Genomic DNA, 27,825 nt, shown 5'->3' on the forward strand with positions numbered 1-27,825 from the left:
CTCGTGTTGGCAGAACCATCTCGGGTTGTGAGCTCCTTGGGGCAGGGAATATGTCACTTCACTCTGCACTGCACAGAGCTTAGCACGCTCCGACACCCTAAGAGACGGTACTTTATGGCGTCAAACGAATATCGCGGCTACTTCAGACAGCCGCCACCTTCACCCAGCGCACTGGGTTTAGCTGTGAGGCCGGGACTGACAGCACCGAGGGGAGACGCGGGACTCCAGACGGCCAAACCGAGGGGAGCGCAGGGCCGGGCTGGCAGCCCCGGGTGGCACCACACGAGCTGCTGGGGCTCTGCTGCCGCCTGGGTAGGGCCCGACCCGTCCTTGCCGCAGCGGGCAGCACAACCCCCCAGTCCCGCATCACGCGAGTCTCGTCCTGGGACCCACCGCACTGCTAAGTGGGGTAGGCGGCGACGGGCACCTCCCCTGATCTGTCAGCGGGCGGGGCTCGGGGACGGGGAAGGGGGCGGCCGCCGACAGGGTTGGAGCCCGCGCCGGAGGCGGGGCCGAGGCAGCGCCGGCGGCGGGCACCGCACCGCCTTAGCACTGGGTCGGGGAGCGCGGCCGGGGGAAGCGGAGCTTGGGCGCTCGGCGGAGAGCGGAGTCGAGGCAGCAGCGTGGAGGGAGGCGGCAGCGCCGCCGCTGAGGTAAAGCGGGTGCCGCTGCAGCCGCCTCGCGTGGAACTGCCCGGGGGGAGCGCGGCGCTGCTCGCGGGCGGAGGACAGAGCAGTGCAGGGCCGTGTGCGGCCGGGCGCCGGCGGGGGACTGGCCGAGCGGGAGCCGTCCCCGCAACTTTTTTCCCCGTCCGAAGCACCGGGTTGCCGCCGAGCCCCGCGGCGCCGCAGGCGCAGGGCAGGGCGGGCGGACGGACGGCGCCGTGTCCCGGCGGCGGCGGCTCTTCTCCCCCCGCGGCTCCGCGCTTCCTGGTTGAGCTCTGCCGGCGGTGCCGGGGCGCGGGGTGAGGCCGGGCCCTCCCGCGGCTCCGGGTGCCGGCAGGAAGCGGCCGGGAGGTCAAGCCGGTGGCGCCGAGCGCAGCGCCGGCCCGGCGTTCGGCGGCAGTCTCCGCGCCGGGGACAGGCGGCCCCTGCAGAGGGCCGTCCTGCGACGGGGCTGCCCCGCGGCTGCACGAACCGCGGCGGCGTTGCCCTCCTGCCCGGTGTTGCTGCTGTTGTGAACGGGTTCCCTGAAGCGGTCTTTACGCTGCCCGCTTTCTCGCGCAGCTTTGTAGCCCCTTTGGCGGCTTTGAGATGCTTCAGAGTGGGACATGCTTTGTAGGATCCTGTGTTAAGTTAATGCCTTAGTTGTCTGCATGTTGTTCAGCGGTAGGGTCTCCACGGGCTTTAAAGCTGTATTTAAAAGGCTGGAATTTGCTTACGGAGTTACGTGTGTATTTTTCCTAACACTTCACTGGCTGTCTCGGGCATCATTTTCTTGAAGAGAATGCTGCTCGCTGTGGCATTGCCGTTGTTACCTCCTTTTGGAGAGCGGCAGCATCGCTAGAGATAGCCGCGGTGTTACAGGTGTGTAGACACCTAGTGGGGAGAGCAGGCGGGCTCCAAGCGCGGCGGCAGCAGCTGCTACTCCAGTGCCTCCTCTAGCATGCTAGTACGTAGTCTTAATTTAAACCATGTAATAGCTTTGGAAGGAAAGTTTCTACTTTCCTGGAAGTGTTTGGAGTAGGTATTAGGGGACCAACAATGAAGAATGAGAGACGACAGTACAGCTAGGTATTGATCATTAAATGTGATAATTGAAAAGTAGAGAAAGTCCTTACTGCCTTACCAGCGGTGCACAGTCTGTGGCACGCACACCCCTCTGGCTGGACAGCAGTAGTGTGGATCCATGGAGCAGAAGCTGTTTTTCTTCTCTGTCCCCAAATGAATGCTAGTGTGGGAGGAAATGCTTGGGTACCAGCCAGGTGGGAGCCAAACATCATCTTAACAGGGAGAGAACCTTTTGCATCTTGTTCCTTTTCTACTTGAATTTACACAAACCTCTTGCAGCTTTCTGGTGAATGTTAAAGACTCTGTCTGTCAGCACGCATGACATAAATCATTTCATTGTGACCAGAATTCTGCCTGAAGTTGGGAATCTTTCACTGAGATCAAGCTCTTAGTAAATAGAAACCAAATGAACACTTGATTCTTTTACAATGCTTCCTCCTCCTTTTCGATTCCACCCGCCAACTGGAAATCCAGTAATACATCATCTCAAATATAACAATGTTTCTTGCCTAAAGTGTTTGGGTTTTTGTTTTTTTTTTGGTTTTTTTTTTTTGTGCTCTACTTAGGATGGTCTCCAAGCTATTTATTTTAAGAGTAATTAGCTTAAATCAGTTTGAGTCAAAATGTCTGAGGGCAAAGACCGTGTAAGCCCACTCGGAGTAAAGAGAATCTGTTTATACAGAGTCTTAGCAGAGCAGAAGAGAACAGGAAGAACTTTCCAACAGGGATTTTTGGAGACACTACAGCGTTATTGCTGGAGGAATGCTCCTTATCCATCCATGTACCATAGGGCTGTCTGCAAGGTTCTCAGAGACACCAAACTTCACAGGCGCTGATAATATAAAAGAGTGCATGAGCACTGGATCAGTCAGAGGTTGGGATGTGGGGACCCTGTACCTGGGGCAGTGCTGAGCAGTGTGTATGGACCAGAGCTGTGGCTCTGACTCTTTGGTTTGCTGGATTTGGGGAAGCTTTGCTGCCATCATTGCATGGAGTTGTTCTGCCATGCAAGTACGTCATGCCTTTTGTTCTCATAGTTTTTGAATTTTTAAAAATATGCTTTAAAAATGTCATAAGCTCTTTCTTCTGTTATTACAGCATTTCAAATTCTGCATCGTCAGACCAAATGCAAGACATACAAGTATTCATTTTAAATATCTGTCCGTAAAGTTGCTATGATACATTTGATAATAAAAGATCAGAGGAGTAAGTCAAGTCAGTTAAATTATGCAGTGTTTAGACGACGTATTTGGTTAGCAGCCAGAACGCCTGTAGGCAGTAGGAGTAAAATGAGTACTTGTAGCAGGGCACTTGTTGAACCCTTCTTAAAAAGAAAATATTTCAGAATATTTAGCATAGTAGAATAAGTAACTTTCCAGCAGGTCTTGCTGTGCGTTGTTGGTTTTGATTGGAAACATTTGCATTAGTTCCAGCATTTAAATCTGAGGGGAGAAAGTGTTTTTTGTTTCTTTGCTTTACGGGAGGAATTTGTGCTTTTGAAAAGATTTCTGTACAATTTAATTGATACTTGTGCTGTTGATTTTTGTTCTTCCTCCTTCCACTCTTTTTTCCTTTTTTTTTTTTTTCTTCCTAATTCATGCCTATTCACTTTCTCCTAGTAGGAAAAGCTAAAATTAAATATCAGTGAAGCTCTCCTCATGTTAATTTCAGAGTCTGTGATGTGTGGTGGTATGTGCTAAGGCACATAGTTTGGGTTTTCAGAAGTGGCTACAGAAATTTCTCATTAAAATTTTGGTGGGAACTGGAGGCCTGATTCATGTGACTAGATATGCAGAATTTTAAAACAAGTACTTGTGTGTAGGCTTTTTTAAAATGAGAAGTCTAATTGAGACTCATGTAATTCTTCCCTATAGCAAAACTGGTTGCAGTGGATGATAAGGAAGTTCTTCAAGAACTTGCAATAGTTTCTTATGTGTTCTCTTACAAGAGATGTTGTGCAATAAGCTGCATGGAATTATATTTAGACTCAACAGACTTAAGAGAAGCCACATACAAGCTAGGGATCGGACCATACACTGAAAAAGGAAGCCCGTGTGCATTCTTATAAACACTTCTTAGCTTTTTCAGACAGTGTTCCTAGAACCTGCTGACTGAGACTTTAGAGAAAATGGTGTGGAAAAGAGAGGTCAGAGGTTCCCTTTTCCATTCCTGTCTGTTGTTGTCCACGTGCAATGTGAAGAGAAGTGCTACACAAAGAACTCCAGCTTTCTGTAGCATTAAGCATACAGTATGCAGTTAATATTTTACCTACTGGTATTGCATAGTTCCCTCAGGTCCTCTATTCAGCTGTAGTTCAGGAGTTTCGATGCACTTTTGAATAGTTAGCACTTTCTGGTTCCCAGTGTAGCATTTCAAATTATGTGTGGGCTTGACTTTTCAAGGAGAGGAAAATGAGTGGTCAAAATGATGTTTAGAGAACTTTGACTGTGTGCTTTTTCTGTGTGCCTTTAAGGTACTGTTTCCTAAATTTAATTTTTTAGTCATATTTTTCCTCTAAGTCAGGCAACCTTGAGTCAAACAGGCCTGTAGTCTCTTGCCTGTAGTGTAATTTAAGCGTACACCCTGGTACCTTTTTCCTCTAGTGCTGCTTAGGTGGTCCGGGCGTGTCTGTTTCAGTTGCTGGTTATTTTTCCAATATTATACTATAAACACATTAAAGAACATCTGGATGATGGGGGAGTGGTAAAGCCCGTCTTTTGTAAGAAAGTATAAGTATTGTATCCATCAAGTAAAATAATTTCAGATGTATTGTTGCTCCTGTATATTAGAGAAAAGTACTTCCCTCCAAGAGCTTTTGGGGATATAGGTTTTGGGTTGTGAGGTGATGCTTGCTTTCTGCATAAACAGCAAGAGATTGAAAAGCCCAGCGCTGAGTTCTGAGTGCATCAGCACTAATTACAGTGAGCTCCACCTCTGTCCTGACCTTTTGGCATGGGGTTGTGGCGTTGTGTCTTCAGGGAGATAACTAGTAAAATCTTGCCGAGTTAGATGCTGCATTGACAGGATGCCTTATGGGCTTAGACCTCTCTCTGTCAGAGCCATCAGCCACAGAGAAGAAAGACAGTACATAGCAGCTTGTTTAATACTGTAGAAATAGAGATTTGGTTCGATACATTGGACGTATCTTTTACAAAAGCACAGATTCCTGTATGTGTGTATTTATGTATGTATTTGAGGTTGCCTTCTTTTGTGGGATACACTATCTCTGCCGGGGTTACAGAAAGCTTAAATCATAACCAGAATCCCAAGTTCACAAATGACTGTATCATTTTTCTCTTTTCTTTCCAGGAAGAGCATGCGTGCAGTGTTCAGTGACAGAATATTTAAGGTACGTGCACGTCTATGGCAAGTTCATCAGATGATGTGACTGGCTATGAGCATCAGCTGAAGTTGAGCATGGAGATTGGGAAGTTACAGCAAGCTGAGAAAAGGAACTATTTGGAAGAGTTCTGCTAGACATAGAAGAAGTGGAACACATTCTTCCGCAACAGTCACTGACTCAGAATAAATACACGAATTAAAAATCATCAGCAGTGAAATGATAGACCCTGGTGCTTTTTGATTCTCTGGTGGATTTTATTACTTAGGCATTGCTATTGACATTTTAATTATCCCATTTAGAACATCTTGAATCTGTCTGTAAATTAGAATATAACTGGACAATTGCATTTTGATTCTGTTTAATAACACTTTGAATGTTAAATAATTTGCCAAGATGAGTGCTGAAGGATATCAGTACAGAGCTTTGTATGACTACAAAAAAGAGCGAGAGGAAGACATTGACTTACACTTCGGAGATATATTAACTGTGAATAAAGGTACCTTACTAGCCCTTGGATTCAGTGAAGGGGAAGAAGCAAAGCCTGAGGAAATCGGTTGGTTAAACGGCTTTAATGAAACCACAGGGGAGAGGGGGGATTTTCCAGGAACTTATGTAGAATACATTGGAAGAAAAAAAATATCCCCCCCAACCCCGAAGCCTCGTCCTCCTCGACCCCTTCCTGTAGCACCAAGTCCTGCAAAAGCTGAAGCAGAGAGTGAGCAACAAGGTTAGTACTGACTTCAGAGGGTGTGTGTGTGTGTGTGTGTGTGTGTGTGTGTGTGTGTGTGTGTGTGTGTTTGTGTGTACATGCCTGTGTCATATTTTTCAGATATTCTTGCTTCATTGCTTATATGACTATGTGTTTGCATGTCTAACACATATTGGTCAGTTTTTTTTAGTGCCTACATCCAATCAGACAATTAAGAATTATGTGTGCTTAAAATAGTTAGCTGGTAAAATCTGTGGTCTCATGTGCTTTGTCTCAGTTACTTGTCACTGCGGTGCCTTACCGTAAAGTACATCTTTTGGGTTTAAAGATATACTTAAAATTCACAACCACAAAGGCTAAAACAGAGAACGAATGAGCAGGATAGCATTTATTTAAGATTTCGAAGATGCTGATTGAAGTGGTTCCTTCAGTTGTTCATCAAACTCACTATTAAAAATTTTCTTGGTCAATCTGATGGTACAAACTGCATATAAACATCAAATTCATATCATATTATCTGCTGTTAGCAAGAGACTTATGAACTTTGTCACAGAGGTTTTCATCTGGCACTAAAGTAAGAGCAGGTGTTTAAAAATGAACTGTAGAGTGATGAAGAGAAATTTGGATTTAATTTCTATTTCAGGGTAGGGCATGCAGTAGAAAAAATAACCCTTATATAAACAAGGGAAATAACTTCCTTTGTATAAACATAATTTGCTTTCTGACCTACATTTGCTAAGTATATTGGGCAGAGCTCAGGCAGGATTTGATTGGAATTCTTTTGCTAGTAGAAGAAAGTCTTAAGAATTGCAAAAGCGGTAGATTTAAAAACAAAATGAGAAAGCCTTCATCAGTCTACTTACATTCAGATATTAGAACTTTACACAGAAACAAGCCACATCTATCTGAATATGAGTTGTACATTGGTCTCTCACTTCCCAGAACTCTAGAACGTTTTGTATTGCTTCAGCATCTAATACTTTAAATTCTCAGAGTTTGTAACCTTTGGGAATAAAAGTTGAAGTATGTGATCCTGACTTTCACACTGTCCTGAATAGTATTGTTGCATTCTACCTTCTTCAAAAAACAATTGCAACATTTTGCAAAGCTCTGTTGTCAGTTTATCAGCTTCCATCCCAATTTACTTACTGTGGTGTTATATTCAGCTGTACTGATAATCAGCAAAGATAAAAGTAGCATTTTTAAAAATTGTGTGTGGCAACCAAGCGGAAGCCTGGAAGAGCATTTTAGGTTGGTGAGGGATTAATAATGAGTAGACCAGAATTGTTTTGCATAGCAGTAGCCTTAAGTACTGAAGAAATGCTACTTAGTGTATAGTATCTACATATACATCATCATTAGAGCAGAGGGAGGGGTCAGCTGGGTGTGTGGCTACATCTTAGGTCGCACCTCCCTGAGCACACAGCCTCTAGTCACACAAGTCTCATGGTTTCTCATTCAGTTACTTCTGAATGTGAGGTCCTTGCACTGGAATGATTTTTTTTTTCTTCTTTGATAATTCCTTTCTTTAGATGCTACTATAGATTCTTTCTCTAGATGCTAAGATATTTCTTTTCTGTCTTAAGCCACTGGGATAGATGCTGAGATAGTTGTCTTCATCACATATAGCTGCAGAATAACCACTGCTTTATGTGTAGACACCTTGGTGTTAACAGGTTATTCTGAGAGGCAGAGAGCGGATGGAAAATCTGATTGTTCACATGTGCGCTGCGGTGAAGTAACCATCACCCAAGGCTCTGATGCACTTAATGCTTTAAACATCATTAGTGCTTTTAACTGGCTTGATCTCTGTGCTCATGCTTCCTTGATGCTCGTGTGCCACAGCTCTGTGTTGAGAAGTCTTGGTGTTAATCTTGCAGTTTCTGAGCTCCTGAGGATTGTGTTTGTAACAGGCTGAGTTCGAGGCTCTGGCTGCTGAAGTCTGAAATCCTGGTGCAGGTTTGGGGGAGGCTGTGCTGAAACGCTCTTCTGATTCCTTGGGTTTAGATCATGCCCCCAGCCTTAGAGACAAGGTCTCTCCTAATGTGAAGTTTATTCCTTCAGAACAGATTAGTGTTTTCATGCAATATGTTTATTTTTTAATAACTCTACAGAGTTTTGAAACAAGAAAGTGTTCTAATTTACCTGAAATTTTTAACCTTAAAGTCCGTCTGGAGACATCATTGTGTTATGCACTGATGTTTTTAAGGATGAGCTTACAATCTAAACACATATTTTTCTGATTTAAAAAAAAAAAAAGTTCCTATACTCTTTTTATGTTCAGCACCAGGAATTAGAGAGAAACACTGAAATTTGAACTCCAAATGGCTGAAGAGATGGAGTAGATTGTTTCTAAGATTGTGAATACTGCAAAGAAATTGGGAAAACTTAATTTTACCTGTGTCCTTTCACGGTTCTTTTTGCAGGAAAGAACCAAGGCAGAGAGTGTTCCAAATACTATAAACAAGTGTGGCAAGTACAATGAAAGAATACTATAAAAAACTCAAAGAAGGTGGAGTCTTTAAGTAAGAATGGTAATAATAATAAAAAAAAGATACCTACAATAGCAGAAGTGCAGGAGGAAATACAGTTCAGTTAAAGATAAGAATAATACAGAAATGCGCATCTGACTTTCAAAGAGCTTTGCTGTTTCTGCATTTGAAACTTGGTGCAGGGATCAGCACAGTTAATATTGTCTGGCAGTCAGTGTCATGGGCAGTGCGCCAGAAGATTCTTCCCGGGATGTTACTTGCCTCTACACCCCAAAAGTGTATTTCAAGTGAATTAATGAGTAGTATGAAACTTGCTTGACCAAATACAGTCAAATTTACATTTACAGCATGTAATGATTTGAAACTGCTGTGTATGAAAATGACAAATTAATGGGAAACTGGAAACAGACTCCTTAAATATATCTCAGTTATTTGTAATCCTTATACCTTTTTCCTTCTGTGAGAAGACGATACTGTACATACCATGTGTGCATATTTTGAATAAGAACATTAGGAAATGAATTGGGATTTTAAAGATTTTGTATACAATTCTGTGAGCTTTTTTAAATTTTACCATGTGCATAGATTTTTTTTTTAATTATTTTCTAATCATTTCAATCTCCAGGACTTCAGTTATTCTGAATGTTTCTTCCCAGCCTTGTTAATTGTGGTTACTTGCTCATCAGTATGCAGATTCTTTAGTGTTAGATCAAACTTGCAGTACTTATCACCGCACAGCCAGGTGCTGCAGATACTGGGATACAAATAACAGTAGGTATCTAAACATCAGTGGGGCTGGCAGAGCTGTCCATCAGGCTAGTGTCCTGTGTAGTCATAGTCCTACTTACAAATTGGAAGGTCTTTTAAACATTGAAAGCTAATTTGAAAACAAATAAAACTGCTAGTCAAGTTATGTTAAAGCATTTCCTTATTACAGCACCTAGGTCAAATCTTTGTCTATGCTTCTATTTTATCAGTAACACATTTAAATTGCTAGAACCACTGATCGAGACCATAGCAGAGAACATTTGAATGATATTCAAGAGCTGTTGCGTTTTGTCCATTTTTCTTCTACGTTTCTGAGTGAAGAATTAGAGATCATCTGAGTTTGTTTTGGTTTTCCTTGCTGTTTTGTGTGATGATTGCATCTGAAAATACATGAAAAAGCAGGGGTTTCGGTTTCAGACGTTGATCAGGGCAGAGCTATCGAGAGGCGGACTTAACCCACAGTTGGTGCGAGGCCATTGGCGCCTGGCTTGCCGTTTCTTCCCAGGCTGCTGCCTGCACAGACAGACACCCAGCATAGGATCATCTCTGCATCTCCTCCAGACCCCCGGAGTTTATGTAAAGCAGAACTCAGACTTGATGTGGAAAAACTCTTCATCTCTTTTTTTTCTTTCTTCTTTTTCCCCACATTGCAGCTGCGTAGTTCTGATTCTTGTTTCCTCTGAGTTCAGCTAAGCCTTCTGAACTTTGATTAAGCTGATCTGGTACAACTGTGTACTTTGGTTCATACAGTGGTGCTTCTCTACCAGGTGGATTTTAATTATTGGATTTTATATATATATATATATATATATATATATATATATATATATAAATATAATGATTTAATTAGTGGATTTTAACCAGACTTCAGTGTATAAAGCTTTCATTGACAAATATTTTTCTTCACTTGAAATGCTAAATTCCCACTTGCAAGTGAAGGTCATTTTTGCAGACCAGAAATTTATGAGTAATTTGTATGTTCAGATGTTTTGGAGCTTTCTGCTACTTCCTGTGTAACTTAAGATGATTGTTTATGTTGACAATACAATTTCAGCTGTTTTAGAGCCTAAAAATAATCAGAAGTTCTTCCTTCTTATGATGAAAAATAAACTTTAAAAAAAGAAAATGACAAAACCACCAAAAAACAGCAGGTTTCCTTACCTTTCTCCTTGAACAGATACGGATCAGCAACTTAGACAAAGATAATGACAGAACATTTGGAAACTCTTTTCTATCAGAGACCAGGTTGTGCAATGTCTGACAAGGATCCAAACTGACAGAGAGGAGAAAACCATTTGTGCATGCTTGAAGTGAATGCGCTGTAGAATTTGTTTCTATATTTAATTTTCCTATAAAATCAGTATAGAGATGGAGTTTATGAAAAATTATTTAATTTGTTAAGTAGGGGATATAATAACAAGTGGAATGTAGCAAGCTGGGAGACTTAGCTGGGAATGGAAGAGTCATCATCTCTCCTGATTCAAGCAAATGGAAAAGGAAATCAGGGGGTGAAGTGATGAGTCGCTATCTCATTTGGTGAATATATTTGCCACTCAATGCAGAGCCTTGGCTTGTTCTAAAAGCCCAGTTCGAGAGCAAGTCTTCATTTGGATAGTGTCATCAGAACGCCCTGCAGTCACTAACTCTCAAGGCTGGTTGATTTTTGCTTGCAGTGAGAAAAGGGGCAAATTAATGCCAGAAATCCTCACTATCTACTTCATTGTAATGTTTCTCAGTGTATGAGGCAAATTTATAACTGCCAAATTACCACATTTCTGAAAACAAAACTCTCACCACTTGCTTTTACCACTAATGGAAAAAAAAAAAAAAAAAAAAAAAAAAGATTTTGCAAGCTGTATTGAAGTGAGAAAGAGCTCTTTTTTGTTTTGCAGTGGTAAGTAGCAATTAAAATACTTTTTTTGTGAACGCTATGCAGAGCACAGGGTGATGCATACAAATGCTAGTTTGTGCTGCACTTTTGAGACCTGGGCAAGTTCTTGGCTGATGCTTGTCCCCATCTGCTGGTGGAGGAGAAGGGAAGCAAGAGGAAGGAAGGAGCTTTACAGCCTTTGTCTTCCATACCGAAAATTGTGATGGAATACCATGTGAGAGAGAGTTTTTAGGAAAAATGTTTTATTTTACTTTGACAGTTGTTATTTCTGAAGAAAAACATACCACTTGGATAGCAGAGAAGCTCCTGCTGGTCCTTGAGGATGATCAGATCTGGAACTGCTTTGTGTGGCTGATGCATCTTTTTTTTTTCCTTCAGTTGTATCAATTAGTCTCAAAAAAAAACCCCAAACCCACCTTTCTCCACACACTTTAAGAAACTTGAAGCAATACACTGTATAATTTTGTTGCTATAAGAAATGTTTGTCTGTTTTACATTACGCTCATTTTGATGCACTTTTCTATAGTTACAACAGAAGCATCATGTTGAGTGATTTCGTTTGCGCTTCTTTAGCCTTCTGTAATACAGACGAAGTATTTTAATATATCTTACTGACATGAATGATCCTGGGGCAAGATGCAGAACAAAGCAAAGGTAAAATAGCCTGCTCCTCTCAACTGGATTTATCTTGATCTTTCTTTTCACTGTGATCCAGGAACATCTGAAAAAAAGTAACTGGCTAGCAAATAGTTCTTACTTAAATTTGCATATGATAACATCAGTTTGTGAGTTTCAGTAACACATGGTGCTTTGTATTTGCCAAGAATGGATCACTCTGCACCCTGAGCAAACAGCCATGCCCACTTAAATAGTTGTGTGATGCCATATAAACATACAGATTTTCTTGTGTGAAAGAACACAGGTGTTGTAACTACAGCTGGCTGTGTTCTCTTTCACATCTGTGTCTTGCTGCAAAGCTGCTTTCCATGATGAACATCCATGAAATCAATCTGAAGGCTTCAATACAAAGAACTGCTTTATTTTAATAGCTAAGAATGATGAGGGGAATTACAGGATTTTAAAAAAGAATTCAACTGGAAAAGGATGTTAAGTCCTGAGAACAATTTGGTGAGACTCTAGATACTTATGAGAATTTAAAGAGAGAATATTTGGCTGTATAAAAAAAAATGACCAAGGATAAAGCTTAACTTCTACTCAAGCTTTCAGCAAAATACACTTCTAAAATCAATTCTAGGTTGTCTTTTCATCCATGAAAGTACTGATTTTTTTTTTTTCCATGTTATATATGCATTTATTATTTATACTTTGTTGTAGAAATTCTCACATTCCTGACCATCACTTGGAGTGCTGACAAGGGTAAATTTTTATGCTTACATATCTCCTTTTTCTTGTTGTATTTTAATGCTGTCTGAAATGGTCTAGAAACAATATTCTTTATATTCTATTTTATAAAGAGTTTGCGTGGTTTACCTATAAGACAGCGTCTGATAATAGTAAGTAGGTTCACACCTTTTTAGGTAATAAAGATGTACAATCAAAGTCCTCAGGACAGTTTTCAAAACACACTACAGCTCTAAGCCAGGGAAAGATGTGATTGCGTATGGTTTGTACTCTTAAGTATCCTTTAGGACTATCTTGTATGTCAAAACTACTGTGTAAAATGTAGCATGAATGATGAAAAAGGTCTTTAACAGTTCAGCTAGCTGTCAGGCAGTGTGCTTTTATGATTCTCTGCATTCATTCATACGTGCTTGGCATTATTTGCAGTAGGCAGACCTGGAGGCCAACTGCTAGTTCTATGCTCTGTGATCCAGCTCAGAACCCTTTCTGGTTCACCCATTTTCCACTAGTTCTTCAGCAGCTATTACATGTTTCAGTAAATAAGCAAGGCCTAACCTAGGTTGATTTTTCTGCAATTTTTATTGTGTATATGATGTGACATTGCACTGGAAGACCAGATGTAAAATTAACTTTTGTTACCTTTTGAGACTTCCGTCTTTAAAACAAAAAACAAAAAACAAAAAAAAACCACACACACCCAAAAATACAAAGATGTTGCTCAGTTTCACTAATTTCAATTTAGAACATCATGTTGGTAGTTCAGGAGTTTCTTCCTTGCTCTCTTGGAATTGCCTGATGCAGCATGTCCCAGCATTACTGTGCCATGGCTGGACTGGGAAGGGAAGAGAGCGGTACAAGGTGAGCTCTGTGGTGCAAGGAGGGAATACACCTTCCCAGAGTCTTGACTACTTGAGTTTTCTAAGTCTTGTTAACAACTATAAGTGCAAAATTTATTTTAGGGAGTAGGAGAGAAAAGTTTAGCATCTTCACTGATTGCATCCTAGTTCTGTTCATCCCATCTGATGATGAGCTGATGAGCATGGAGGATTAATCTTGGTGTAGGGCTTCTAAATGTTATTGAACACTGCAGATCTGCGTTTCAAAGCACACCATGCTTGCTTCTCAAGCAGTCTGTGTCAAAGGTGGGGCTTTTAGTTTGTGTGGTTACCTTTTAATTTCCAAGCCCTCATCCTAAGCTGCTTCTTGCTCAAGGTAGACCAAAGCACTTAAGTTATAAAATTAATGAAAGAAACCACTAACTATGCACAGTGGTAGATAAGATTTCACAGCTGTGGGGCTTCATTATCTCTCTATGCAGAACCATTCCAGAAATATGCACTGAAAGGCAAAGATTTGCACTAATTTTCCTACTTTGACATGGTTTTTAGCACTTTGAAGACACATTCCAGTCCTCTGTTGCTGACTTTTTTTATTTTTATTTTTTAATTTTTTAATAATCTGTGCTTGAATGGAGAAGTGAAAAAGTCTGTTGCGTTTATGAACACAGCAGTGAATTGTTTCCTGGCTGCTACACAGCTGTTTGGTGCAGGTGAGGGCTGGCAGAGGCAATTGCAAAGCCTGCTGTGGTTTCCTGCTTCTCTCCCAATTGACTGGTGTGCAGTTGAGGGCTGTCTAACCTGCCTTAGTCTTAGAGCTGAAAGACACCGGGGCGGGATGCAGTAAGGTGTATTCTGTGCACTGTTCTGTTGCCTCTGTCAAGCACAGGTCCCAGAACGGCATATGTGGGTGATGCATGGGTCTTCAGTGATGACTTAGTGACATTTGGGAGCTCCTCTGCAGTACAAATTCTTGGCTGACCAGACTTGATTACTTTGTGACTTTAGTAGTAGAACAGTCGTTTATTCTGTGTCTTGTATTCATTGCATTGTTTGCAATATATTCTTTCTCTTGAGAGAAATGTCAGAAAATGTTATCCCTTGACATTCTGAAATGACTTATTTTGAGTGTGTTGGAGTTGAATCCATACAGATGTTCAAGTACAGTAGAGAATATATTTTTGCCAGTCCAAATCTATTCAGTTGTTCTGAAGCCATAATAATGTAGTTGCTCAATAGCCTACATAAGCAATTTTCTTACAGAGGGCAAGTTCCACTGTAAGCTACTTCTGAGACCAAAAGTTTGTTTTTTTTTTTACTGGATCTCACATCTGGCTTCTTCCGTAGAGAAAGTGTTAAGGAACTCATACTCAAAACAGTAAGTAGCAAAATCTTCATATCAAATATCTGCAGATAAAGGACTTTTGTTTACTTAGTTAGGAGTCTGCAAGAGCACAGCAGGATGAATGTTTGAATTCTCCTTGCTCTGCTGAATTTATAATTTATTACTGTTTGTTGAAAGATCAGTGTGCATTCCCCACTTTCAACTGCTTTTTCTAACTTCCTCTTGAGTTCAAACTTAGTGTGGACAACTCCAAGACCCTTTTGTTAGCCTATGTAAGCTGCAACCTTATCTCTAAAACAGGAGACTTTTACAATCCAGTACTATCGAAACATTTTTTTTGTTACAGTAAATCACCTGGAGTGACTAGCATGAAGTCCTTCTGGCTTTTGGTAGAATTCTGACCGTCTGCTAGAGGAACATTTGGCACTCATCTGTTGCATATAATGCTAATAATTGCTTCAAACTGCGCTGGTCTCTGTGCTAGTGAAATATCTTTTATATCCCCGATGTTAAAACTTGCACTGACAAGGATACTGGTCTGGGGGTTCATTTTCAGTGATTTAAGATTCAGGACTATTGAGTTCAGCAGTTTAGCAAAAAAGGGGAAGACAGTTACCAACTGTTGTTTTTTTTCTCCAGATGTTTCCTCTAAGACAAATATCTAGGGTTTTATTATGACACAGAAAAAAAACATGCCAGTAAGATGAGAATGGTTTGGGTTGTTTTTTTTTTTTTTTGTTCATTGTTAGATCTAACAGCTAGTCAATCAAAAACTGTGGTAGATCGTCTGGTAGTTCAGATGGGACATGCCTGTGCTTGTTAATGTGAGCTGCTCTCTTCTAAGCAGAGTTTTAAAGAGTTTTATTCTTGCATCTTTGGATGCAAAGTAAAAAAAATAAGATTATTTTAAAGTAATCTTCTTGTAAAGTACTCTTGTAAATATTATACATAGGATTTTTGTTTACTTAAAAGACTTGTTCATACAAGAAGCAGCAGGCTTTTCTTCTGTTTTCCCTAAAATTGGTGGCAAAACACATTCTGACTTGAGAAGGTCAGGATCAGACCTATAGTCAGGATTTAGCAGCAGTGGGACAAATCCCACAGCTGTTATTCTCATTTCTCTCAGGCAAAATTCCCATTGCCCTCAGGGTCGGGAGTAGAAAGGCTATAATTACTCCCAGCTCTGTTCTGAAAAGATTCTCCCTTTTGAGTATACCAAATTGCATTTAATATAAATGTGTGTAAAATGCCACACGTTAAAGGCTGATGTAAAGTAGCACAATCTCTGTTTCTTTTCATGGATGTTGAAGACATGGAAATGAAATACTGTTAGGATCATCTTGTGTGAGCGCAATCACAGGGCATGGAATTTCACTCCATGATTCCTGGGTTAAGCTTATAACATCTAGATTATTTTAGGCATGTTTCTAATTTGTCCAAACTTCTCTCTTTAGTATGTACTTAATGGAGGAGACTTAAGTTTTACCTACTTACATGTCTGTTATAAAATAAGACTTGCAAATTTTGTAGCAGAAATGTCTTAATTGGGGGTGGAGGGACAGACATTTTGTAGTATTTGGTTAGGACAGTACTGAGATTATTTTCACCAGGTTATTTTCTGCCATTAAATTCAGTCATCATCCCTAGTGCAAATGAAAGATTAATTCCATGCTGCTTGGCAAAGATGATTTTTTTTCCAGAACTGCCAGTTTGGCTATCTAGTGCGATGATAATTAGCGTCTTATAAGTGAGAAAATGATATGGTGACAATTTTAATTTGATATTCTGTTATTGTAACAAATTACTACACTTAAGATAAATATAGAGTTTTATAACCCTAATATATGGGCATACATACACACTTTATTAGCCAATCATTAAGATTACAAAGCTATGCATTTAGAACTTATGTTTGTAGATGTAATTACACCTTCTCACAGTGTACAAAGTCAGATTCAGTTGACCTGTTTTCCCTCATGTTTGCTCATTTTAGAGGTCTTTGTTGCTTAGTTTGACGGCTTAGACCACCTTCACAGCATTTAGATTCACCTTTGGAAGCAGAGTTCCTCATTACCTCTTGTGCTTGGTAGTGGTTTTGCTGATGGTACCTTCAAAGAGCCTCACAATTATTGTCATCGTCAAGACACTGTTGTGACCTTCGTGATTCCTGTGAGGAACAAATTGGCCCAAAAATACAATGACAAAGCAATTAAAATTTTAAGATAGCTTAAGGTTGGTCTCTTTGTAATAGGGAGATCATGTGGAAAACAATTACAGAAAGCTGAATCTGAAGACAGAACTCAAAATTTCAGTTAAATGTTCACAGAGGTAACTAAAACCAAGAACCAGAATTGCTTTAGATTTGATGGTTTGAGTCTTTGTCACAAGCAGTGCATACCATCTGCTTTTTCTACCACTGGCTTCAGCTGCTGAGTATTGGAAGTCCAAGACGATTCTGTTTAGAGTAGGCACATCTTACTGTCATACCTCTGCCTGCATCATACAGCTTCACCAGCTGGAATCCAGCTATGAACATCAAAAGCAAAAAAAAAATATTAGAATGTGAGTGCATGCATTGAACAGATGTGATATTTAATCTTTTTCCCCAATACTGAGAATTTATAGTTTCAGATTCTCCTTTGTTGTTAGTGTGTTATAATAGAAATATACATATTAGAGGGATGCGTACTTTAAGTATTTTTTTTCTTTATAATTTTATGATGCATCTCTAATAGTTTCTTTCATTGTGTTGTAGTTGTGATTTTCTGAAGGACCACAGGGAGTTTTCTAAATTATGGAAAATTATGATCGGAAATTACAGTACTTGAAACTTGATGGTAGTTGTCTGATACCAATTAGTAACTTGTTTACTTAAAAGATGCTTTTGCTACCATCTTTATTCTGCCATGCCATAAACTGTATTTTTATTTCACTCAGAGGTGTGGCAGTGCAATTTCATCCCAGTGTGACAGACAAGAGATTTTTTTTTTTTTTTTTCTGGATTATTCTATTGCAAGATTTCTGTCTAGGAATATAATAGCTTAAAAGTTTGAATTTAAGAAAGTGTCAATATGGATGATAGATCAGTACTGGGGGAGATAGGAAAAAGGCTCTTGACACTGGAACAATAATTCAGTAACTTACCAGGCACACAAGGAACATGGGAAGGCTGTTCTGCTATGGAAGAATCTGTGCTGTCTTGCACCAGACCTCTCTGCCAAATTTGAAAAATTGAAAAATGTACTCCATACATTTCCATATGAAGTTGCCTGTTCACCTTTTGTATTCTTTTTTTTTTTTTTTTTTAATTTCCACATGTCTTCTATATAGTAATATGTAAACTGTGGGACCATTACTGTCTTAAGTACAAACAACTCACAGGACTCTGATGAACCGTGGCATTTGATCTTTGAAAACCGAGGGTATATGAATGCATGCTCCTATGAAAACCTCAAATTGCAAAAATCATTTGTAGTGGGCTGTAAAAGCAGTTGACAGATTACGTGCAAGTATATACATGTGTGTTTCATTATTTGATTGCCTTAGGAGACTGGTGTTTTAGTTGGCAGATCTACTTATTAAAAGCAAAGCTCGTCAGTTGGCAGGATTACAGAATGCCAGAAGGAAAGGGAGAACAAATGCTGAGAGTAAGAGAATAAGTAATGCACATAAAGCATTGAGAAGCTGTAAAGACAGGATAAAGTGGGCTTCGATGTGGTTCTGATTTGTTCTTTTGGGCTCAAGTTGATAGCTGGTATGAAGTAAAAGCATGAAGTTATCTAATTTGAAGACAAATTCAGTTTTTTGGAAAATCTAGAGTTTTCTGTCACTGTAAGTACAATTTGGTCACCTGTTTGTGGCCTGTCAGAAATCTTTCATCCTTGCTTCTTTTTTTGGCTGTCTCAAATGAAAACGAGGGCAGCTTCCTCTGAAACTTTACAGAGTGCTGTCAGATGATGGTGTAAGTGGACACTTTAAAGCTTCGAAACTTTGCTCTTAGTGTTGATTAGTTTGATTCAGAACTGCAGTATTGATTCCCAGTATATGTTAAGCTTCTGCATGTAATTTGATGATACGTAATTTGTAGCTGTTCTGCAAGGAAAGAAGCAACAACAGCAACAACAAAAAAGCCACCACAGCCTTTTTACATAGCAGTTTAGAATATTCCAGGGTTTTGGAGACCAAACAAGCAAATTACGTGCATCTCCAGAGGAGTCTGGACCTGTGGCTTACCACTTGCTCCTTCCAGTCACATCCCTTCACATACTCCTGCAGCACAATCAGAATATTCACTTAGTGCTTCGCATTTTTTGTTCTTGACTGGATGCTGTTAGAATAACCAGTAGCTTTGCTTTGTCTCTTAAGACTTCTCAGTTTGAGAGCGATGTTTGAAACGTGGGAAGCTGACTGGTGGAAAATTGACTTGACTGGTGGAGCGAAACACAACAAAAAGAGAAGCAGAAGGGCTGTCTCCCCTGAGAAAGTAAGAAAAAAACAAAGTGTTTCCCTTTAAACTGGATCTAGGTTTTGATGATTGCTCAAATTGTTCTATCTAAAAGAGGCAATTAGTGGCACATTTATGGCAGGTTTACTGTGAAATATTACAGTGCTTTGTGAGGCTGCTATGTAGGGGTTCTGCAGGAATTACATACGTGCAGGGAGTAGTGTTCAGGTGAGAAAAACCAGTTGTCAATTGTATTTACTGTTTCTGAAGAGTTTTGCATTGTCTCAGTAAAGTTTAGTGAAAGTGGCTGAGCTAATTAGGACACGAGTCTTCACTGATGTAAGCACTAGTTTAGAAGGGTAAAGCTAGAAGGAGGAATAAGTAGAAAGGTGCTGATTCTGATGTATCAGGCAAGTCATGTGAAGTACCCTCAAAAACAGGGAGTCATAAGGCTATTACAAAAATCAGGTCAGTTTAAAATTTATTCATTCCTCTTCCTTCTGTTCTCGGTAGGGAGCTAGCTTCTGGAAGGATTCTCCATCTGGGAATCAAGTGAGCCATCCTTATGCTTCTTGGCATGGCCCACATTAACAAAAAAAAAAAAAAAGAGAAGGAAAGAAAGATATTCTTCTAAAATGTCAAATAAAAAAGGAGAGAGGTCTATTTTTCTGTTGGGCTCAAGTAGAGGTAACTGTAACTCTGTTCTTTCTTTTGGCATGATGAAGATGGAGGTATTCCTCTGGAAAAGGATAATAGAACAGACATGTAAGAGTTCATTTGTTTTGTTTTATTTTAATTTTATTCTTTCTACCCCAGCAGCATAGCAGGAAAACAACCAGTATGATATACCTGGCCTTTGGACAGAATAGCAACCAGTTCCCAGTCCTTGCTGGCCAGCGCTAAAGGCAGCATACTCCTTCCAGCCTTTCAGCCTCCACCCATTCCTTACTGAATCATAGCTGGAAGACTTTTTTTTTTTTTTTATCACATCTTGTGCAACTTAGGCAAGTATTTTTACTTCTTTGTTGTGTCCCATAATCAATGTACTGGAACAACTGAGTGATTACAGCTTTAAGCGTTCTCTGTGACTATGTAGAAAAACAGATTTATTGGAAGCATCATCATATTTTCAAATGCAGATAGCTTGTCTTCTAACTAACCTGACTTCTTGTCAGGAGCAGAGTGGTGGACAAACTGTTTTGTTGTTTTTTGGAGGTGGTGGCCTTTAGAAATGCAGTATACTTGTAGCACTTAAATACACAGCATGTTAGTGGCATGTTCATTTATTCATTCAGTACTGCCCCAGGTTTGAAGAGTCAGCTCGAGGCTCAATCCTTCAAATTTCTTCAGTGAAGTTGGAGTATACCCACATCAGCTCCACGGTTTCGCTTGTTACAGAAAAGGCTAGAGCTGGGTGGCTGCAGGGAAGCAAAGGGAAGCAGTTGCTCAGGGTGCAGCTAGCTCACATCTGAGTATTTGCAGAGGATAAAATGAGCTGCTGCCTGCCTGGCACAGCTTTGATTTGATTACCTTGGATGATAAACACTGGGAACATGTCAGTTCTCAATCACGTGCATTCATTTTTTTCTATGCACAGCTCTTCTTCGGCTTAGGTATTCCAAGTTCTTGTACAGAATATTTTTTGCAGTTAGCTCAGCCTCTTCTGTTCATCCTCACTCCTTCACACCATACTTATTTTCAAGAGGGATATATTATTTTTTTATTATTTAAATCTTAAGAAATGCCTTAATGCTGTAGGGTTGCATGGAATTTGCAAAAGGATTCATCTGATTCAAGTGCTTTGTTAATTCTACAGGTTTTCTTACAGAGATGCTTTGCCTGTTTCTTTTCGTTTATTTGCAAATGACAACTACCAATGCAAATTGAAATCCTGCACTGTACCTCGTTACCCTTGACTTAAGTTAGTCTTTGACTTGCAGATGAAAAGGTAAAACCATAGTAAGGTTTTCGTGCCAGCTTTTCATTTACACCATCTTTGTTGTTCTTCTCAGTTAAAAAAAAAAAAAAAACAAAAAAAAAACTTCCTATAAACGCATTTTTTACTGTATGTACTGTATTTTTTTTCCACAGCACAGTGTGCTAGGCAGTACAAAAATAAAGTTCTTTGTCTCCCTATAGCCAGTTGAGTCTCTGGCTGCTTTGTAAAGGTCCATGAAATTAGTTCACCACTTTAACTGCTAGGATCTAAATTATAGTTACTTTAACAGTACAGTGTGAATAAAGTTTGATTTATAGAAAAGAGGCCTATAAGTTCATCCATAAAGCATCTATACTGCATATTCCATAACATCTTTTTTGTATCTTGATTGCATGAACTAATGGGATAAGAAATCAACACTGGCATTACTATGCAGAGAAATATAGACAGGTGTATGACATGGGTCAGAAAATCTATTATGAACAGACTGAGAGTTCTCTTCTTTATACGAAATTAAAGATGATGGTGGGATTAATTCTCTGTAGCTCCAGTTCAGGAATTTCCAAGTAATGTTGTTGTTTCTGTATCTGTGTCAAATCATTGAATGGTTTAATGGCAGTAAGGATTAACCCAGTTTTACTTTCTTACAAGATTACATTTCATCTAGATCCTTTTTCTTTTTTTTTTTTTTTTTTTTTTAAGGAGGAAAAAAATACTTGATTTGAAATATTTTAGTTTCCAGAAGTAAAAGAATTCCTTTTGATGCTGGATTACTGTTACCATTGTTTGCTTTTTTCTTTTTTTTTTTTTTTCCCCTGGGTGACAGCTATGCACTCATTATTTTTAACTTTGTGTACTTATGAATGTTTCCCATAATTCCCAAAAGATGAAGGAACTGTTTTGGCTTTTATCTGTCAACAGCTTCTGCCAGTACTTTTATGTAAATCTTCCAGATCTAAACGACTTCTCAAGCACGGTAATACATACTATCTTTTTCTTGCCGTAATGAAGAGCTTATTCTTTCCTTCTAGACAGCTTTCCAGCAGATAGTTTGAGAGTGTTCTGTATCCCCACCACCTTAGTTTCTCCACAGCAAAAAAAAAAAAGTAGCAAAATAAAATACTATTTCAAAGCAAAAAACATACTGTCCTGAAATTTATTGTATTTGATTACTGTATAAAAATAAAATTAAAAGATGCTTCTCAGACAGAATCATTATTACAAACCAGTGACAGCCTTGCACAAGAAAAAATACTGACGGTATTAAAAAAAAAAAAAGTAGGAAAGAGTAAGAAACAAGGATCTGGTAAAGGTGGGATAGGTTTTTTTGGAGAGAATTCCAGCTTCTTCACTGAATGTCCATCCAGCAGCTGTATTCCTGTTACAAGGAAAAGATGCTGCAGGAGTACTGATATTAACCATCACTGTGATATGTGAAAAGGGAACGGAGATGGTAATTTTGGTAGGTTTGTACTCAGGTGTTCAGAAGAGATTAGGGCAATGCTTTTTAGGTGAAGAGGGTGAAATGTCTGAAAATAGGGGAACCTGGCATTATCATTGAAGCTTTCCACATGGAGGTCTTTGATGTAGTCTTACCATTACATTCTCAACAGTCTTGCCCAGAAGAGGTCAAAGGTGATACTGGCTGGACAGAGAATTTTCAATTGCTTCTTGACATGGACCTCAACATTCCTTCCCTTAAAAGATAGGCAGCAGTCTCCTGTGACAGGAACAGACAAGTACCTATTTCCTTTTCCACTTGCTATGAAGAGCTAGAGAAGAAGGTGTGGAACTAAGTGCTCTTGCATGATGTTGAACGTGAAATAATGGAGGACTCGGTTTTGAAGAGGTTTTGAACAGGAGAATAGGTGCTATCTAGGAGACCGTATGTCTGTATATAATCTAGTTAATGCTCAAGATAGAAAATACCTCAGTTATTCAAGTGGGCTCTATGCCTTGAGAGCACTAGACTCTGCATTTTCAAGCGGAATATGTTCATAGGAAAAATGCTGAATCTTGATGTGGAAAGAAGAACTGGAATTTCACATGAAACCTTGCTTCATAGCTGTCTTAAGTTTTGAGTTCTTGACATTATGATACATATGCTTCTTTCGTGTAGTTTTGTTTCTGCCTGTGCGGTATAAAAGACAGAAAACAGGGAGTTATCTTGTGGAGTGACTGAAGTAAAATACTGGGTGAATCTGTGAACTTAACATATTGTTTAAAATAAAGCACCCTTTTACTATAGTCTAACCTTTTTTAAATAGAGAATGCATAAGTTACTAGAATACTACAGCTTTATATCTTTGTGAAAGTTTGTAGAAGTCAGTAGAGCAGCTGGTATGAGTTCTCAGAGATTTCTTAGTTAATCGTAAGACCAGTAAAGTAGGCTGAATGATCACAAGTTTGTTCGTGTTTTGATAAGGGTTTCCAAGCACTCCCATTATAGTACAGTATTATACCAGTTTTGCAATCTAGGTGCTTACTGACAATGATAAACCTGAAAGTTGTATGAAGAGCCTATTAAGTAGGTTCCAGGTGCAGATGTCAGTGGAACATGCTATCTCCCCTCACACCTGTGCTGTCCACAGTACACCTGACTATTCAGTGCTTTATTTTTTCCTTCTTGATGTTGTGTACGGTTTCATATGAAATCATTACCGTAAGCTGGAATGCTAGGTTTTTCATTGCCAGTTACAATCTTTGAGGAGAATTTGGCAGAACTACTCAAATTCTTCTGGAGCTCAGCTGTTTTCTAGCTATGGAGCTACTGTCCTGAAAGACAAAGGAATGTACACAACCTTCCTTTGACAATAAAGACGGTGTTTGGAGCTTTGCTGGGTCTAAATTCTTGGCTGTCCTTGTACCTTCCTCTCCTTGCTGTCCCCTGATCTTACCCTGCCTTGTAGGGGTGCAGTAACTGAGTACTGTTCTCTCTAACTACAGACTGCTGGCCTGGAACCTGAAGATACCCACAGGACGCAAACTGTGTGTGTTGTTTTTTTAAAATGTTTTCTCTGTTTTCAGAATCATGCTGTGCCTCTCTCACACTGGCAGTAAGGAAGGTCCAGTGCCTGTACACAGCTCCCACAGTGCTTGATCCTGGCTTCCTGGCTTATGGTGTGCTCTGTGCTTAGAAGCAGGAAGGCAGCTTATATTACTGCATTCTTATTTACTTCATATATTACTGTTTCTGTTTATCTGACAACACTTTAAAAGGCAGTTTAATAAACAGGTATTTCTCCCATCCTGTTCTTCAGTTGCTAGGGGGTTTGCTTTTGCAGAGCATTTCAAACATTGTGTGTGGCATTACAATGCAATCTTCTGCATGCCAGGAGATACTGCACGTAGTATTTTTTTCATAAGCTGTGCAGTTTTTCTTCAGCATAGGCTTCTTGTTTCTCTAATTTTGCAAATACAAATTGGAAATAGTTGCCACCATTTTAAATCTTGAAGGCGGTTTGAAAAGAAGTACTGCAAAAGCTCACCAGTAGAGGGAAACAAAGTACTGTCTTATAGAACAGTGCTAACTACTGGCTTTTTAAAAATTATCTGTGCTTCAGTTGAAGCCAACAAAGAACATCTGTTGCCTTATTTATAGCTCCAATTTCTAAGAAGTATATTCTGTGGCAGATGAGAAAAGTGCTTGACAGCTCATAATTCATAAATTTACTGAGGTTTAATCTGATAGAATATTATGTACAGAATTCCTGCCCAGTACAAGCAGTATCACTTCCCTTTCAACAGATGATAGAAATAGGGCTTTATGAAACATTAAATTAATGGGTGTGAAACATGATTAGCAGTCAGTGTTAGATGTATAAACTGTTGTGAAGGAGTAAAGTATTCTGTACTTCAGTTACTTGGTGGTTTTATATTTTCCACTTACTTATGCAGCTGAACCAGTCAGATGTAGCTTTTTTTCTTTCCTTTCTTTCTGAGCTTTCATTTTGTTTTATCTTATATGAATCTTTTCAATTATCAGAGCAGTGAGTATTTATTTTCTTGTGTCAGAGGAGGGTAAGGAGACCTCAGATTTCTCATGAGAGATCAGCTAAAGTATGAATTTTTATGTCAAATCAAAGTTTTGTGCTGTCTAGTTCTGCCATCTACTGTTTACAGATAACTTTATTGTACTAATCTGAAAGTGCCTTCGGCTATTTCCCCCTGGTTCCAGTAGTTTCCCCTTGTTCTCCTTACCTCTGAGAGTGTGGTTGGTTTGACATTACAAGAAAGGGATGAGGAGAGAAATTTATTTTTCCAGCTCCCCGAACTTCTTGCATAATCACCATGCATATGGTATTTTTATCAGTCAGATCATTGCTTGTATGTACGTGCTGATAAACCTAGAAGGTATCTAAGTATGTGACTTGTCTAGGCTAATGCTCTGATTTATACTACTGACTATGTATTTTTCCACATATTTTGTTTGAAGTGAGGTAACATTGCGTTTTTATTCCAGCGTTTGTAGATTCAGTGGGTTGAATTATAAGTGGCCTTGATCGCAATATACATACATTTGTCTTCCTGGAGAAATGACTGCCTCATTCTGTTAAGTGCTAAGTGCTTTGTAACAAATCACACACATTTCTCTACAAGAATTGGTTTGAAATGTCCTTTTTCAGGCTTGTAAATGGTGTTTTCAGTACCTGCCTCACACACACGATTCTGCAGATGCTAGATTTGTATTTTGATTGGTGTATTGGGATTGGCTGAAGTTCAGAGTCATGTTAGGAAGAATTCCTGCTGTTACCTTTTGGAATAAAACCCTTCAAAAAAATCTCAACCCTGTATGTTAGTCATGTAGGACCACAGAGGAAATAGGAATGTTTTTAAAAGTGATTTAGAGTCCAGAAGCATATTAATGAGTATTGTTTCTCCATAGAAGTTTATTGTTATCATTGAGATGCCCAGAAAATATATTCTGCTTTTTTGGTATTTCTTCTTTGCAGATGAAAGAAAAAGAGGACTGACCGCAGATATGATAAACTATTTTTCCAGCACCAATCTGTATTTTTTGCAGTGGCTAAAATCTCCATTAGCATACCACTAGTATTCCATTAGCAGAGAACATCTGAATTAAGTTGTCACTCCATCTTCTGACACATGATGAATGCTTGCCAACCAATGGAAGAAGAAAACTGGGCAGGCAATATCTTTTAGATGAATTTTCTGACAAGTTTTAGCATCAGTATTTTTATCACTTTTCCTAGTTGTACTCCAGTCATGTAAGGTCAACAGCAGACATTTTCTCCATTTGTTTTCATAGCTTTATGATCATATTTACAGTAATAAGTCTTGCAGACATTTTTCTGTCTATATAAAAAATGAGCTTCTTGTGAGCCTGTGGGCTAATAGTTCTACTGGGTCAGAGCTTTTCTTTTTCTAGTGCTGGGATAGCCTTCATCTCTCTGCGTTTCTCCTGGATCTAGTCACCTCTAGCAGTGTTGGCTTCTGTGGTATTCTGAGTCCACAGAGTCTGCCTGGTTGATTGCATCTGATAAAAATAAAAGACAAGTAACAGTAGGCAGGCTTACTAAGCTACTCATAAAAACATGCAAAATTCACCAAAGCCTAAAACTTTATTTCATATTTTGCTCTGAATATTGTTATTTAAAAAAAATATATCTAATTGTATAAGTACTGGAAGAGATGGCTGAGCACTCCTGCCATTTTCAGTCATGTGTTCAGCACCTAGAGTAATTGTAGTCAAACTTGAACTATCTCAGGTCACATGGAGCATGAAGAGAGGTCTTTTTCTCCTCCAACAGTTGCGGCTGAATTTACTGTCTATTACAGTGCTTGATTTATCTGTGACACACAGTGACATAAAATTCCTGGTCTTCACTATCACTTTCTTTCATCCTTCTTCAACAAAAAACTTTTCACTAGTAGCAAATAGACAGTTCTAAATACTGTATCTGTTTGCTCTTTTGATAAATGTCAAAATTATAGGTACCAAATCCAGATTACAGTCATCAAATCGCAGAGTGAATTTCTCTGTGGTATTTGTAATTTGTAATACCAGACTTGTCTTTTCCTGTCTTGGTTGAACCCAAAGCTCAGATCCATATGAAAACTTTCTCTATAGCATTTAGATTGGTAATTTTTTTTCTCCTACATGTTCTACCAAAAATTTCTGCAGAGGCAGTTGTTTCCTAAGACTATAACCAAACATATAGAGGACTGTGAAATGCCCCCATGCTAAACATTAAGTGTTTTGTATCCCTGAGTTACGTTTCATTCCCTTTGGAATCTTCCCATAGGAAGCCATGTCTGTGCTTCCTGTGCTGATGAAGGCAGATGCTGAGGAAGGGGTAGAGCACACTGTGGCCCTGTGTTGGACATCTGTGTGAAGCATCGAGCTTCCCCATCAGCCTTTCAAAGGCACCTTCTGGTGCTTCCTAGGACTACAGGATCTTCGTGGTTGTTTCCCGAAATAACAGCTTTTCAGTCAAGAAAGTAAGCTCGTACCTACCCCAAAATTTTCAGTTGTGAGTATGGGTACTGACTGTCCTCATCTTGCTGTACGTTATGCCATAGACAGTGCGGCCAGAAAAGGTATTTCATGTTTTTGATAAGCCATTTTTTCCTTGTTTGCTAATTGATCTCACTGAAGGACGTGGTCACAACTTGCTCGATGATGGCTGTTACTTCTGCATTTCTTATTCTATGCTAATTTTGCAGTTCTTTTTTTCCAGTTCAGTGCTGGTCAAAGCATTCATATTTGGACGAATCTGTGATTTGCAAACAGGACAAGTGAAAATCTTATGAATGTATACTTTAGTTTGTTAGTGAATACAGTTGCACACATATAAGCCGTTTATGATCATCTGAAGACCTGTGCTCTGAAATGTTAGACTTTTATGGACAGCTATGTTGTCATCAAATTCAATGTGTACAAATAGCTTTAAATGCCATCTCTTGAAAAATAACATACATGGAGTAATCTTGAGTCAGCGCTAA

At 39.4% G+C, this 27,825-nt stretch overlaps 1 protein-coding gene across 1 annotated transcript in view; it reads left to right on the forward strand.

Annotated features, from left to right (window-relative positions):
- The first annotated feature begins 491 nt into the window (after window positions 1-491).
- PIK3R1 (phosphoinositide-3-kinase regulatory subunit 1) overlaps window positions 492-27,825 on the forward strand; it is a 57,464-nt gene continuing 30,130 nt past the window's right edge. The window contains exons 1-2 of the mRNA XM_085212884.1: window positions 492-653; window positions 5,040-5,800. Of these exons, the coding sequence (XP_085069010.1) occupies window positions 5,467-5,800 (334 nt within the window). The 5' untranslated portion in view covers window positions 492-653; window positions 5,040-5,466. The remainder of the gene's footprint in view (window positions 654-5,039; window positions 5,801-27,825) is intronic.

Source organism: Meleagris gallopavo, chromosome Z (genome assembly GCF_905368555.1).
Source record: "Meleagris gallopavo chromosome Z, MGAL_WU_HG_1.1, whole genome shotgun sequence".
NCBI classification, from domain to species: domain Eukaryota; kingdom Metazoa; phylum Chordata; class Aves; order Galliformes; family Phasianidae; genus Meleagris; species Meleagris gallopavo.